This window comes from Gastrolobium bilobum, unplaced genomic scaffold (assembly GCF_033153095.1).
Source record: "Gastrolobium bilobum isolate Gb01-03AN ecotype WA unplaced genomic scaffold, APGP_CSIRO_Gbil_v1 utg6075, whole genome shotgun sequence".
Classification (NCBI taxonomy): Eukaryota; Viridiplantae; Streptophyta; class Magnoliopsida; order Fabales; family Fabaceae; genus Gastrolobium; species Gastrolobium bilobum.
In genome coordinates, this window is record NW_026896808.1 from 57,826 (window position 1) to 72,523 (window position 14,698).

Consider the following 14,698-nt stretch of genomic DNA (forward strand, 5'->3'; position numbering starts at 1 on the left):
CTTGTATCTCTCAAGAGTGCCATCAGAATTATATTTTAGGGCATAAACCCATCTGCACCCTACTGCTTTCTTTCCGTTGGGTCTATCAATAACCTTCCATGTTTTATTTTTCTCCAACGCATTCATCTCCTCTTGCATGGCTTGAGCCCAATTCCCATATTTCAAAGCTTCATGTACTGATTTTGGGATTGAAGTAGAATCTAGTGCTGAAACAAAGCTTTTGTGCTGCACAGAAAGATTAGCAGAGGAAACAAAATGGGAGATAAGGTATTGAGTACAAGAGGGACAGGAAGAACAAGATTTCTTGGAACAAGATCTTTTTCCTTTTCTTAAAGCAATGGGTAAATCATCAGAAACAGTAGTAATGGGTAAGTCATCAGAAGTATCATGATCAGAAATATGAGATTCAGGACTTACCAGTGGTTCAGACGATTGAGGTTGCTGTTGAGGCAATGTGGGCTGTTTCCTTCTTTGATATACCAATTCAGGTGTTACAATCTTCCGTATCTCTTGTGTTCTTGATGTATCAGTCATAGGAGGATCAGTCACAGGAGGATCAGACATAGACACATTAGGAACAAGAACAAGAGGAAGAGACACTGACACATGTGAAGGAGTAGACACTGACACATGTGAAGGAGTAGACACTGAAGTTTCAAAGAAGGAAGGTGATGAGTCTTCTGGTGAATCATTCTCCCCCTGAAGATGAGGACCTTGGAAAAAGGACTCAGATTCCTGAAATGTAACATCCATAGAAACAAAAAATTTCCGACTTCCAGGGTGATAGCACTTGTAGCCCTTCTTATCAGGAGCATATCCAAGGAAGAAACATTTAAGAGCCCTAGGATCCAACTTACTGCGATGCTGTTTATGAATATGAACAAAGACAACACACCCAAACACTCGAGGAGGAAGACTTTGCAAAGTTGGAACAAAAGGAAAAAAAGAAGTCATGGAGTGAATAGGACTTACATGATCGAGAACCCGAGTGGGTAGACGATTGATCAAGAATGCTGCAGTAAGAATGGCATCTCCCCAATAGCATTTGGGTACATGTGTTGGAAACAATAAGGCACGAGGAACTTCAAGAAGATGACGATTTTTCCTTTCCGCAACCCCATTTTGTTGAGGGGTGTCTACACAAGTAAGTTCATGAATCATACCTTGATTTTGTATAAATTGGGAAAAAGAGTGATTGACATATTCAGTACCATTATCTGTCCTTAGTCTTTTGATTTTTTTACAAAATTGAGTCTCAATCATTTTATAAAATTGAAAGAACAGTTTTGGTACCTCAGACTTTTCATGCATTAAGTAAACCCAAGTTACACGAGTGCAATCATCAATAAAAGAAACAAACCATTTATTTCCAGAAGAATGAGGGACCTTAGAAGGACCCCAAACATCAGAATGAATAAGATCAAAAGGTTCAACACTTTTAGTAATACTAGAAGGGAAAGACACACGATGATGCTTAGCAAACTCCCAAACATCACAATGAAAAGACTCAAAAACAAAGACGGAAATAAAGACTTCAGTAAACTAAATGGAGGATGTCCCAAGCGCTTATGATGAAGCCAAATCAGAGAATCAACAGTTGACTGGCCATGTGACAGTAAGATGTGATCCTTAACATGAGTTGCAGAAGATTGTGACACCAGATAATACAGCCCACCTTGCTCTTTAGCACCCCTAATCGTCTTCCCTGTGGCGAGATCCTGAAAAACACAGTGAGTAGGAAAGAAGGTTACAGTGCAATTTAAATCTTTTGTGATTTTATGAATAGAAAGTAGATTAGTAGAAAGTTTAGGGACATGAAGAGCATCTTTAAGATGTAAGGAAGGCTGTAATTTTATGTTACCAGAACCCGCAACTGATGTATGGGAGCCATCAGCTACGGCTATCGTATGAGTGCCAATGGTAGGGTTATAAGAAACAAAGGGGTCAGCACAACAAGCCATATGATCAGTAGCACCAAAATCAACAACCCAAGAATGTTTGAAATCAATACATGAAGTAAGAAAAGAAGAAATTTTGGAGCTCATACCAGTCATAGCCAAATCACTAGTACCAGATGGCTTACTCAGAGAATCAAGTATGGTCCGAAGTCGTTCCAACTCATCTGGACGAAATGCAGGTTGGGTCTCATTAGGTGTAGGAGCTATATCAGAAGAAGTAAAATGCGCTTGACCACACATCCTTGCCATCTTTTCTAAGACAGTTTGTTTTCCATGGAGGCGATAACATAGATCCTTGATATGACCTGTTCTTTTACAATAAGAACACCAGCGATCATCTTTCTTAGGTCTAGAAGATGCTCCATCAGAATATTTTGGAAAGGAACTCCTGTAAGTAGAACCATCCTTTTTTGTTGAAATCATAGCAGACCCATCAGTGGGTTTAGAAGCAGCACCATCTTTTGATGATAACATGACAGATTTATCAGGGTTCATCATAACACCCCGACGATTCTCCTCTCCCCGAACAATATTGAAAACAGCAGAAAGGGATGGAAAAGTTTCTTTGCCAAGTATCTGAACCCGAATAGGATCATACTCGGAATTCAAACCAGCAAGAAAATCAAAAATACGCTCATTTTCCACCTCCTTGGCTAAAGCAGTAGCATCTGCGGTACATTTCATCTTCAAACTCTGAAATTGATCAAGTTCAGTCCATAACTCCTTCAAGGTGCCATAGTACTCAGTCACGGATAAAGAATCTTGTTTTGTAGTGAATATTTTATTGTGCAATTCATAGCGCGTAGCCATATCCTGTTTCAAGGAATAAGTGGAGCGGACAGTTTCCCAAATCTCCATAGCAGAAGACAAGAACATACAATGACGACCCACGTCAGGAGTCATCGAATTCCACAACCAAGTCATGATAAGAGAATCCTCATTATCCCAAACAGCAACATCGGGATCCGTGGCAGCAGGAGCAGGGCCATCAAGATGAGCAATCTTATTGCGACTCTTGATGGTAGTACGAATGAACTGAGACCATGACAAATAATTTGATCCGTCAAATCGATAACTCTGATGTAGACTTGGAAGATCATTGTGACCAAGAGGGGTCACCACAGATGGGGTAGAATTTTTTTCAGATAAGTTTAGAGTTGAATCACCGTCGGAAGCGGCCATACTGCAAAACAACTCAAGGAATAGTACCAAGAAGCCAAAAAATCACGAAAAAATACCAAACGAGGTCCGATCAAAGAGGTGAGCACAGATCCAGAACGAGCTTGGAGAGTCGATCAAGACTGCACTGGTCCGCAGCCAATAGCAACCGTCACGCGCTGTCACGCGCCGGTGAAGCTGGCGGCGCGTGGGATTCACGCGCAGGGAAAGGAGCGGCGCGTGGAGGCGCGTCTGACGTCCGATCGGGCTGGGCTTTTCAGGCGAAGGTCGTCCAAGGGTTGCGAACCTATCTGGGGTTGATCGGAGTTGAATGGCCGCCAGAAAGAAGGTCAATCGCGATGAACAGTGTTCTTCGTTAGTGAAAAACGCTTTCTGTTTGGAGGTGACGTTGAACGGTTCAGTTTGGGGTCTTGTTATTGAGGAAGATGAGAGAAAAACAAAGAGAAGCAGTGATCTCTCGGTCCAAGAGGTCCCCAGAAAATTTTTCCGGTGGCGGCTGATGGCAGCGAGAGATGGAAAACAAAAAAAGGTTTCGTAGGCGCGGAAGCAGAGCCCTCAAGATCGAGAGCTCTGATACCATGTAAAGAACCTTGAGGTCACCACCCCAAAAGCTAGCTCAAAGGGTGGGAGTGCCCAAGGCTTTATAAACTCCACATTAGTTGCACATACAACCAATATGGGACTATATATCTCAACATACCCCAATAGACTCCCCCTGAAGAGAAGTTGAAGGAAAAAAGAATTGTCTCTCATCAAATGTGACATCCATAGAATCAAAGACCTTACGAAGAGAAGGTGAGTAACACTTGTAGTCCTTTTGGTTGGAAGGATATCCCATGAAGACACATTTAATGGACTTAGATCGAGCTTGGACCTTTAATGGGGAGGAACATGTACAAAAGCCACACAGCCAAACAGCTTGAGAGGATAGAAAGAATGAGCCCGGGAAGAAGGAAAGGTGTGAGTAAGACAAGGTAAAGGAGACTGAAAATTTAGGACACAAGAAGGCATCCGATTGATGATGTATGATGTAGTCAAGATAGCTTCCCCCACATATATTTAGGGACATGCATGGTAAACATGAGCTCGAGCAACTACAAGGAGATGTCTATTTTTTCTTTCGGCCACCCCATTTTGTTGAGGGGTGTTAGGACAAGAACTTTGATAAAGAATACCATTCTGGGTGAGAGTGTCTTCAAGAACAGAATTAAAATATTCAGTACATTTTTCAGTTCAAAGGATTTGGACAGAGGTCTGGAACTTAGTTTGAACCATAGCATGAAAGTTTTTAGAAGTTGATGCAGCGTCAGACTTATCCTTTAGAAGGTATACCCAACATACCCTAGAGTGATCATCTATGAAAGTTATAAACCAACGAGCACTAGAGATATTTTTTTTACGGGTTGGACCCCATATATCACTATGAATCAAGATAAAAGGAGAAGAATCATGATGGACTCTAGGAGGATAAGAAATGCGCGAATGTTTTGCAAACTGACAAATATCACAAGAAAAAGGACTGAGATTTTTATTGATAAATAAGTTTGGGAACAACTTCTGAAAATAAATGAAATTTGGGTGTCCTAACCAACGATGCCATAATAAAACATCATTACAATTATTAGACAAACATATTGAGTGGTTCACAAAATTTTTCTCTTCACAAGGATCGTTTTCAAAATAATGGAACCCTTCTTCCTCTCTAGCACTGCCAATCATCAGCCTCGAGTCCTGTTCTTGGAAAACACAAGTATGGACAGAAAACTTGGCAACACAATGTAATTGAGAGGTAAGTTTGCTGATAGAGATGAGGTTACAAGTAAGAGAGGGAACATTAAGGACTATGTTCAAAGTAATGTGTTTAGAAATTTTAATGTATCCTTTTCCAGCAATAGTAGAGAAGCTGCCATCGGCTGTTCTTATTCGTGTCTGTTGATAGTTGGGGGTATAAGAACAAAACAAGGTTGCATTACTTGTCATATGATCTGAAGTCCCTGAATCAAGAATCCAACGACTATTATTATCAACATGGAACGTCGTACCTTGTTGGGCCACAAAACTACTATTATCAACCAGATTCCCTCACAGACTCCATGGGTTAAAGTTCGAAATTCTGCTGAAGCACTACTTCTTGCAACCGCTGTTTTTTTTTGCTTCTCCAAGTTACAAGATTTCCCCACACATAGGTGCAATGGTCTGAGGTATATCTCCTGTCCACTGATAAACCTACCTATTTTGCATCAGTGTAGAATTTAATTGTCCTATTATACCCCTTTCTAATGAATAATCCTCTGACTGGAATGTTCGAGGTATCTAAGCACGCTATAGACTACACTTAGATGTTTCTCCTTGGGTGAGTGCATGAATTGACTAATCATACTCACAACAAAGACAATGTCAGGTCGCGTGTAGGATAAGTAAATTATTTTGCCAATCAATCTCTGATATTGCTCTTTGTTCACCTCATTTCCATTTTCAATACCTAACTTGGTGTTAGGTTCCACAGGTGTCTCAGAAGGCTTACATCCTAACATTCCTGTTTCCAGCAAAAGATTTAGGACATACTTCTTTTGTGAGAGTGGTGCTCGCTTTGCTCCAAGCAACTTGCATACCAAGGTCCTTTAGTTCAAATTGAGCTACTAGATACTCCTTCAAGGAGTTCAATTCCTCATTATCGTCACCTGTAAGAACTATATCATCCACGTACAGAATAAGAATAACAACTTTACCATCCTTAGAGTGTTTGTGGAAGAGAGTATGATCAGTCTGTACTTGAATGAAGCCTCTTCCTTTGACAGCTTGTGTGAATTTGTCTAATCATTCTCTAGAAGACTGTTTCAACCCATAGAGAGCCTCTTTTAGTTTACACATTGATCCATCTCCCTTTTTAAGCCAGGTGGAGGATCCATATAGACCTTTTCATTTATATCACCATTTAACTGTTGCATAGGCCAATCTCGGTTGGCAGCAAGTGATAAGAGAACTCGGATGATATTGACCTTAGCAACTGGAGCAAAAGTCTCATAATAATCTATCCCATGAGTCTGGGTGAACCCCTTCGCAACTAATCTTGCCTTGTATCTGTTGATGCTATTATCTGCATTGAATTTTATTGTAAGCACCCAATTTTTCCTTTGGTAGGGTCACTATCTTCCAAGTTGCATTTCTTTCTAGAGCATTCATTTCTTCAAAGACAACATCTCTCCATTTTGGATCATTGATAGACTCATGTATATTTATCGATATCGTTGTACTGTCTAACATAGTATTGAAAGCACGGAACTTTGGGGACACTTTACATATGAAATATGATTAGAAATAGGATGAGTAGTACAAAATCGAGTACCTTTTCTGAGAACAATGAGCAAGTGTAGATCATTTTTGTCATGGGACTCAAGTGTCTGAGAGCAATGAATAATGTTTTATGGTACTAGAACAATTTTCCCAGCCTTAAGGATGGTTGATCTAGGGGTGGAACGAACCCGCTCTTGATATCATATTGAAAGATGTAAAAAAGAGTTTTTTGTATTGATACAATTGATTTACACTAATAGGAGTTATTTGTACAAGTGAAAAAATGAAAAAAATAGATAAGAATAACTCAGCAATGAGTCGTCAGTCCTATCCTATCATGACTCAACAATCATATCCTATCATGACATAGCAAATTTAAAAATTCAAATATCCTAATTTCTTACAATAAAATATAACTTTCTGTTTCTGACTAGCAAAGACGGCATGTTTTTGGTCCTTCTTGATGTACTCTGTCTTGAAATCTAAAAATTAAGCCAAATTACGTGAAAGTAATAAGCTATTAGTGTTATGGACTTTTTTCTTGTCTTTTTTGTCTGTCATTTGTTTTGTTGTGGTCAAAATTATAGGGTTAAGGACTTTACATGAGGAAGGAAGATAAAGGAGATAAAATAGACTATAAATGATATTCTTGTGTGTTATTAATGTAACACGAAAGACAAAGTACCAATCCCTATTTATACTAATAACTAACTATCCCAATAAATGATATTCTTTTGTGTACATTAATGTAACACGAAAGACATAGTACTAATCTCTATTTGTACTAATAACATACTTATATCCTAATTTGTTGGTAATTGTAGTAACTATGTGATGGGTCTAAAAGTGAGTGGGTCACTTAGTTATTCTAGAATATTCTGTGAGTAGGACAAAAGGAAGGGAGGTGTGGAGAGTGAGAAAAGCATGTATTGAGTGGATTTGGGGAAGGATCTCTTGGGATCTCTTTGGTGCATAGTTGTGTTGGTCTTGGAGAGTGAGTGAGGTCTTTTGGGTTTATTTTCTGCATTTTATCTTTGTAAGAATCTTGGCTCCATTTCAGTTTTCATCATTTTCAGTTTTATAAAATTAGGTTCCTCCAATTTCCTGAAAGTAGGGAGTTAGTTAGAGAATTATTCTAGAAGGTTCTTAGGGAATAGGATAAAAGGAGGGGAAGAGTGTGTATTAAGGTAGGCAGGTATTCAGTAGGGGAATTTTAGGGATCTCTTGGGTACTTGGTAGTTGGTTCTAAGGGGGAGTTGAGGTCTTTTGGTTTATTTTCTGCCATTAGTGCTTGTAAGGAGCTTGTCTCCATTATTTTACTTAATACAATTTACTGGTTCCATCATTTTGGTGTCAGAGCACTACAATCCTGGGAGTGCTCTTTGATCCAGATCTATCAAAAAAAAAAGAAAAAGGGAGGAATCAATGTTGGAGAGACCGAGGCTTGAATACGAGAAGATGAAGTCTGAGAGTTTTTAAAAAATCGAAGAAAAAAAGAAAAGAAGAAAGAAAACGTAGGAGCGGAAGGAGGAAAAAAAGGAGAATATGCAACAGCCAAAGGTGCAGAAGAAGGAGGAAACGAAGAAGAAGAAATCAACAACGAAAAAGAAAAAGAAATCAACAACGAAGAAGATGCAGTGGTTGCAGAAAAAGAAGATGCAATAAAGAACAAGGAGACAGGAAGACGAAGAAGAAGAGAAATAAGAAAATGAAAAAGAAGATGAAGAAGAATCAGAGAAAGACGAAGAGAAAGAAGAAGAAGAAGACGATGAAGGAGATGAGCAACATCTCTAGCAAAAACTGGAAGGGTTCACTGTGTGTGTGCAAGTGGGAGTGAAAATGGTGTCAGGGGCTGATTGGGGCGAGCTGGAGTTGTTGTTAACAAAGTTTGCTGACATTTTCAAGGAACCACAAGGCCTTCCCCCAACTAGAAGACATGACCATGCCATAATTTTGAAGCCAGTTGTTACGACTGGGGGAAAACAAGAAAACAAGTCACATAGGCAAGAATCAGTCATATGCTTTAAGCAATGGGATCCAGGTGGAATCCTAGTCTCTTCCTTCACCTCGAGGACAAGGTGAATTTTGGACGGAGAGTATTGATGGGCCTAAAAGTGATTGGGTCAGCTAGTCATTTATTATAGAATATTCTGTGAGTAGGATAAAAGGAAGGGAGGTGTGGAGAGTGAGAAAAGCATGTATTGAGTGAATTGGGGGTGGGATCTGAGGAAGGATCTCTTGGAATCTCTTTGGGGCCTAGGCGTGTTGGTCTTGGAGTGTGAGTAAGGTCTTTTGGGTTTATTTTCTGCAATTTAGCTGATATGAACCTCACCAAGAATAGTGAGACCCAAGCTCAATTTAGTTAGAATCGTTTCTATAATCAGGAATTTAAATAAGAAATAAAGAACTTTAACTCATTATCTATGGAAGATAAGAACCAAAGATATAAGAAGGACAAAGACACCACACTCAAGAAAGAAGAAGGTGAGTGATAAGTCTGGTTTGAACACCACAAGAACAAGCTTCTTGATAAGTTCAGAGTTCTAAATAAGAACCAAAGAGAAGAAACCTCTCTATTGATATTATAACTTCAAAGTCTGATTACAAGAATTGTATCCTCCCTTATTTATACTTGGAACATCCCTCCAAGAATAGGAAAAGACTAACAAATGAAAAGACACTAATTTAAAGTTGACAACTTGGAAAAGGAAAAGACTCTAATCAGCCCACTAAACATTAATGACATTGAAAATTGCTAATTATTCCACTCAACCTCCCTTGCATTGATAGCATTAACTAAATTCTGATTATGATTTAATTTGAACTTGAAGTCTTCATGATTAGCCCACATTTGCTGGATCAACCCATTAAGAGCTTCTTTAAACTTCTTGGCATGACCTTGTGATTGGCCAATTTGGTAATTGATGTTGTTTCCTTATTCATGTCATTATCTTTGTTAGGAGCTTGGCTCCATTTCTTTTTTTCATCATTTTCAGTTTTACAAAATTAGGTTCCACCACTATGCAAATAGTATCTTGCTGATTATGTAAATAGGATAGTTAGAATCATGCAATTGCGGTATTTGGATGTTAATTCAAATGATCAATTGCTGATGTTTCACCAATTCTTTGGGAGTTCCTAATACAATTTATTTTTGTAATAAGCTTGACACATTTCCTCTATCTTCTAGCTTGAAGAGGAGTATTAGAAACATGTATTATCATGTAAATGTACAGGTTAAGTGTATAATGTAAATGTAGTAATTAGGAATATTGTATCTTTATATTTATTACTTTCATTATATATATATCAAGCATGTGGTATAGTTGAGACACATGTTTTTCAGCCTCTTTTCTCGCTGTCTCAACAAGTAAACTAAAACATGTGAAATTTGTGAGGTGGTTGTTTATGCTTGCTAAATCTTGTTTTGGTTAGAAATTGTTGCCTTCTTATTTTTGTCTTGATTTCGTTATGTGACTTCATGCAAAGTTTATTGTCTATTGCAGGTATCGTTATATCTTGATAAGTTCTCTGGTGTATGTCAATCGGTTCTTCATGAGTGTAAACTTGCCTTTTTACAAATCATATGTGATCATGATCTTTTTGTGGAAATGCCTGGGAGAGACCCTTCAGATAGGTACTTTATTGGTATAGTGATTATTTGATTACTTTTATTTATGACATGTTATCATCCAAATTAATGAGGTGAGATTTTTAGCTTTGTTTTTTAATTGTTGTGCCTTTTATACTCCTTGTCAATCTTATTAACTGATGATAGTTCTAGTTGTCAAAATGCTCATTGAGATGTCATCATAATGATTATGGATGGTGTAATGTGCCGAACTGGTGTGCTTCGACACTTGTGTGCTCCAGGCATCAACTAGCAAGGATAAAGTTGTCTAACATTTATGCCAGAAAATGGTGAAGTAAACCTTTTAAAGCGCAAGAAAGCTAATAGTTGGGATACCTTTATCGATTGCACCACCGTCCAACGTGATCTTCTGTGAATGGTTTGAGTGAGAGCATAGTTGTTGTTGGCATATGAAGGATGTTGAACTATACTTGAGTGGGAGCGAAGCCATAGGAAACTAGTGAAGGCCTGCACATGTTGACATGCAAATTGTTTGTTTGAGTTGGGTATAAGGGTGAAACAGTATTTAGTTTACTCTAAAGTTTCCCTTAGGATAGTTGCAGCTCATGTGTGAGTTTTATTAGGTAAAGCCAATGATTAGACTTTAGAGTCATCGGGGGCACAATGTCCTAGACTTATTCTAAAACTTTAAATCGGTGGGATGACGTAACTACTATGTAGAGCCTTGCCACGAAATCAAGAGCTCCATGTGGCCTCTTTTGGTGAGCAGAACTAGAATTGGGAGTTTAATGCCTTACTGTGTACTAACCTACACCCCACCAAGGATGTTGATGGATGATAGTTATGGCCCCAAAAGTGTCATGGTTATTCTCTAAGAAGTGTATAACAATTCATCTGCCGAATCAACTAAGCTCAGAAATGGATGATGCTAAAGTGCGCGATCTATTCCTGGTCGTCAAGGCAAGGTAGTTGCTGCAAAACATGGGGCATGAGCTTGGGTGGAGCGATCATTGGAGCCAATGCTATTTAACATGGACCAGTCATTGGCTTGGTCAAGGTAGTGGATCAATGGGTCTCTAGTTGAACCGGATTTATATAAAAGAATATAATAAATATAATAATAGGAGTATTATAACTAACAAGTTGCTGTGACTTAGTGGTTGATGTTACACCTTTCTGTGCTGAGGTATTGGAATCAATACCCACCAACTCAACTGCACTCTTGAAACAATTTCATCAACAACCCAAAAACCAATTCAACTTTAAAACTGGTACTGGATCAGCATCGGTCCAACCCGGTTTGAAATGGTTCACCGGTACAACTCCAACCTATCCAACAGTTGGATAGGATTGGTTGGTGGTCAGGTTCCCAAATCAACTGGCCGGTCCGGTCTAGTTTTAACAACACTGATTGGTTTGGGATGTGGCAACTAACAATAACGTTAAGAAGTTTGGAGATGTCAACGGTGTCCCATCAAGAGTTATTTTTTTTTGTTTAATAGCTTGCCCACCTTGAAAACAGCTTACCTAGAGGTAGGGTCTCCATGTGGTGTCCGCTGAGTCCTCAGCAACCCTTGATAGTACAGATGACTGAGTGCCTTCCACGGTTTGTCTTTTTTATAACCAACAATTCAGGCAATTCAAGTTAGCAAAATGGATCTCCAAGTGTAGAAATTCAGCCAAGCATTGGTAAACGAGTGTAACTCTGACAATTTGTGATGTGTATCAATGGGTTAACGAGATCCCCAGTTAATGGCAGCAAAACTCAGCAGGGAAAGAAGATTGACAAGGAGTATAAAATGCATAAAGAGTTGTTTTCTTTGTTGACCTATCTGATTGGATGTTGTTTTCTTTGATTGACATGAAATCATGCTATACATTATTGGAGTAGGAAAATTGGGTTTAATAAAACATATTGGAACTTACGGAGTAATATTACCTCAGTTATTCCTTATGAACTAGTGAAATTAAGCCAGGGGAAATGCTGAAATTTTATGTATACATCATGACCCACATATTTGACATTGTATTCTCGTTATAGGAACTACCTTTCATCTGTATTGATACAAGAACTCTTTCTTACTTGGGATCATGAAGATTTGTCTCTACGTGCAAAGGTGAGTTTAGTTAGAAAGAGTAATCTTTATTTTCTTCTGCCTGATGAAAGTTGCATAATTTCTGATTCTTAACATTTTCATTAGTATTGCCATCCTTGTGTATGCATCTGTAGGCAGCAAGAATCTTGGTAGTGCTCTTATGCAAGCATGAGTTTGATGTGAGATACCAGAAGGCTGAAGATAAGTTGTATATTGCTCAGCTATATTTCCCACTTATTGGACAGGTGTATAAAGTTATTTTAATTTTAATTTGCTTACATCTTGATTAATTGAAACTTTTTATGCGGACTTTGGCCATAAAAAGTTTATGTGATTGAATATACTTTGACAATTTGGCAACTTGTATTTAATAGTTACTTGACCAGAATCTGTAAGGAATTTATGCAAGCTTGTGCTTCAAAATGCCTATAAGAAGTTAATGGGCATCGTGTAATTGATATACTGGCCACAATCGGAGTTTCTAATTCCTTTCTTTTCTTTTAATTTTTATATAAACAAATATATGTGTTGCAATCTGAATATTTGGGAAAAGAAGTAGTGGACATGGCATCAATGCTTCTCTCATGTGATAGCACTGAAGATTTTTGGGTATATTTGGATTAGGAATATGTGGAGTTGAAGCAAAATCATGACAAGTGGAAACTATATGATGTCGGCACGGATGTTAGGAATAAACTGAAAAATAATATTTATGTAATTCTTTTTATTGTGGCTGAGATAGATGGTTTTGTCAGCAAGATTTATGAACATTCAATTCAAACAAAAGAGCATGAGATGTATTAAGATGGCTTATGTTTATAGATACCCTTTGTCTTTTCAGGTTATTTTGCTGAATTGCTTCTTTAACAGAGAGCTTAATAAATAATAAAGGATGTGGTTTGTCTCATTTTTGTCACCTGCACAAAAATTATTCTAGATTGAATTATTGTGCCAGACCAGTTAATATGGAGATTTATGGGGAAAGGGGTGAGACTGGGCCAATAGATCTAGAACTACATCCCACCACAAATGCGCAAAATTTGGATGTGGATTTAAGCGTTGAGGTTATTCTTTGTAATCTTCATTGATCATAATGAATTCTGTGTTTCACCTGTGGATGTAGGTCTATAGCTCTGTAGATCGAACCACATTAAATTCTGTAATTAGACGTAGTAATTTGGGCCCTGAGACCTACATATTCCCCTATAGATTGCACATGTGACTTTTCTAACGTAATCTGCCTCAATACTAGAAGAGCATGTAGAAAATAATTCTTTGTAGTTCTGCCTGCTCTCCTAACAAGCACAAATTTAGTTTTGCCTTCACTGAAGCTGGACATCTATTTATACAATGGCAAAGGTGTAGGTGACTTGACTTATAGTAGTTTATATTTGTTATAACATCACGTGCCCAATGATTTGATTCTAATTTTATTTGATCAAATTGTTATCATTTTTATAAAATTTTATTTCGTGACTTCCAATTTCTCTGATGTATTTTCTGTGTCTTTTCAGATATTAGATGAAATGCCTGTTTTCTACAACCTGAATTCTGTTGAAAAGCGTGAAGTTTCAATTGTAATTTTGCAAATAGTTCGAAATCTAGATGATGCATCACTTGTCAAGGCATGGCAGCAAAGCATTGCCAGGACTAGATTGTTTTTCAAGCTCATGGAGGAATGCTTACTTCTATTTGAGGTTAGACTTGATGCAGTAATTTGTCATTGATCTGGATCGTTTGATTTATTGGCTTTTATTTATTTATTTTGATGTTTCGTAACATTAATGCCATTAACTTGGACAAGATATCTTTGGCTTGTAATCTTGTTTTTATTAATTTGTTATAATTGTTTTGTTAATTGGCATGTTTTACAGCATAAAAAACCTGCTGATGGCATGTTACTCGGCTCCAGTTCTCGCAACCCTGTAGGGGAGGCTCCTGCTTCCCCCAAGTACTCTGATAGACTTTCTCCTGCAATCAACAATTATCTGTCTGAGGCCTCAAGGCAGGAAGTCAGGGTGAGCCAACTGTTGCTTAGCTATTACTAGTATAAGATTCTAGTATAATTTTCTGTTGCTTGTTATTGTTACTGTTTGATTTGCTTCCTAGGTACAGGTGATTGCATTTTGTGCATCTTATGCCTTAAATTTTTGTGTGGCAGCCTCAGGGAACACCTGATAATGGATATTTATGGCAGAGAGTAAATTCCCAGTTAAGCTCTCCTAGCCAGCCATATTCCTTGAGAGAAGCTCTAGCTCAAGCGCAGTCCTCTAGGATTGGCGCTTCCGCTCAAGCACTTCGAGAGTCTTTACACCCACTTTTGAGGCAGAAATTGGTACTCTTTTACTTTTTTTGTTCGAGTAATTGCTGTTAACATGTTTTCATCAGTAAAAGCAGAAGGATGTAGTGTTTTTCATCCAATTCTTTAATAATATAGATGAAAAACACGGCATTATAGTGCGCTATACAGTGGCACAAACCGCACACAATGCTACAGTATACAGTGGCAGCCGTAGCAGCCACAATTTGAAGCAGCATTCCGCAGCCATAACGGCTCAATTTCCACAATAAAAGGGATG

General features: G+C 38.2%; 1 protein-coding gene across 2 annotated transcripts in view; it reads left to right on the forward strand.

Annotated features, from left to right (window-relative positions):
- LOC133302161 (guanine nucleotide exchange factor SPIKE 1) overlaps window positions 1–14,698 on the forward strand; it is a 53,524-nt gene that overhangs the window by 30,179 nt on the left and 8,647 nt on the right. For both annotated transcript variants that reach the window (XM_061501910.1, XM_061501909.1), the window contains exons 20-25: window positions 9,938–10,068; window positions 12,065–12,140; window positions 12,254–12,364; window positions 13,634–13,816; window positions 13,994–14,137; window positions 14,281–14,454. In XM_061501910.1, the coding sequence (XP_061357894.1) occupies window positions 9,938–10,068; window positions 12,065–12,140; window positions 12,254–12,364; window positions 13,634–13,816; window positions 13,994–14,137; window positions 14,281–14,454 (819 nt within the window). The remainder of the gene's footprint in view (window positions 1–9,937; window positions 10,069–12,064; window positions 12,141–12,253; window positions 12,365–13,633; window positions 13,817–13,993; window positions 14,138–14,280; window positions 14,455–14,698) is intronic.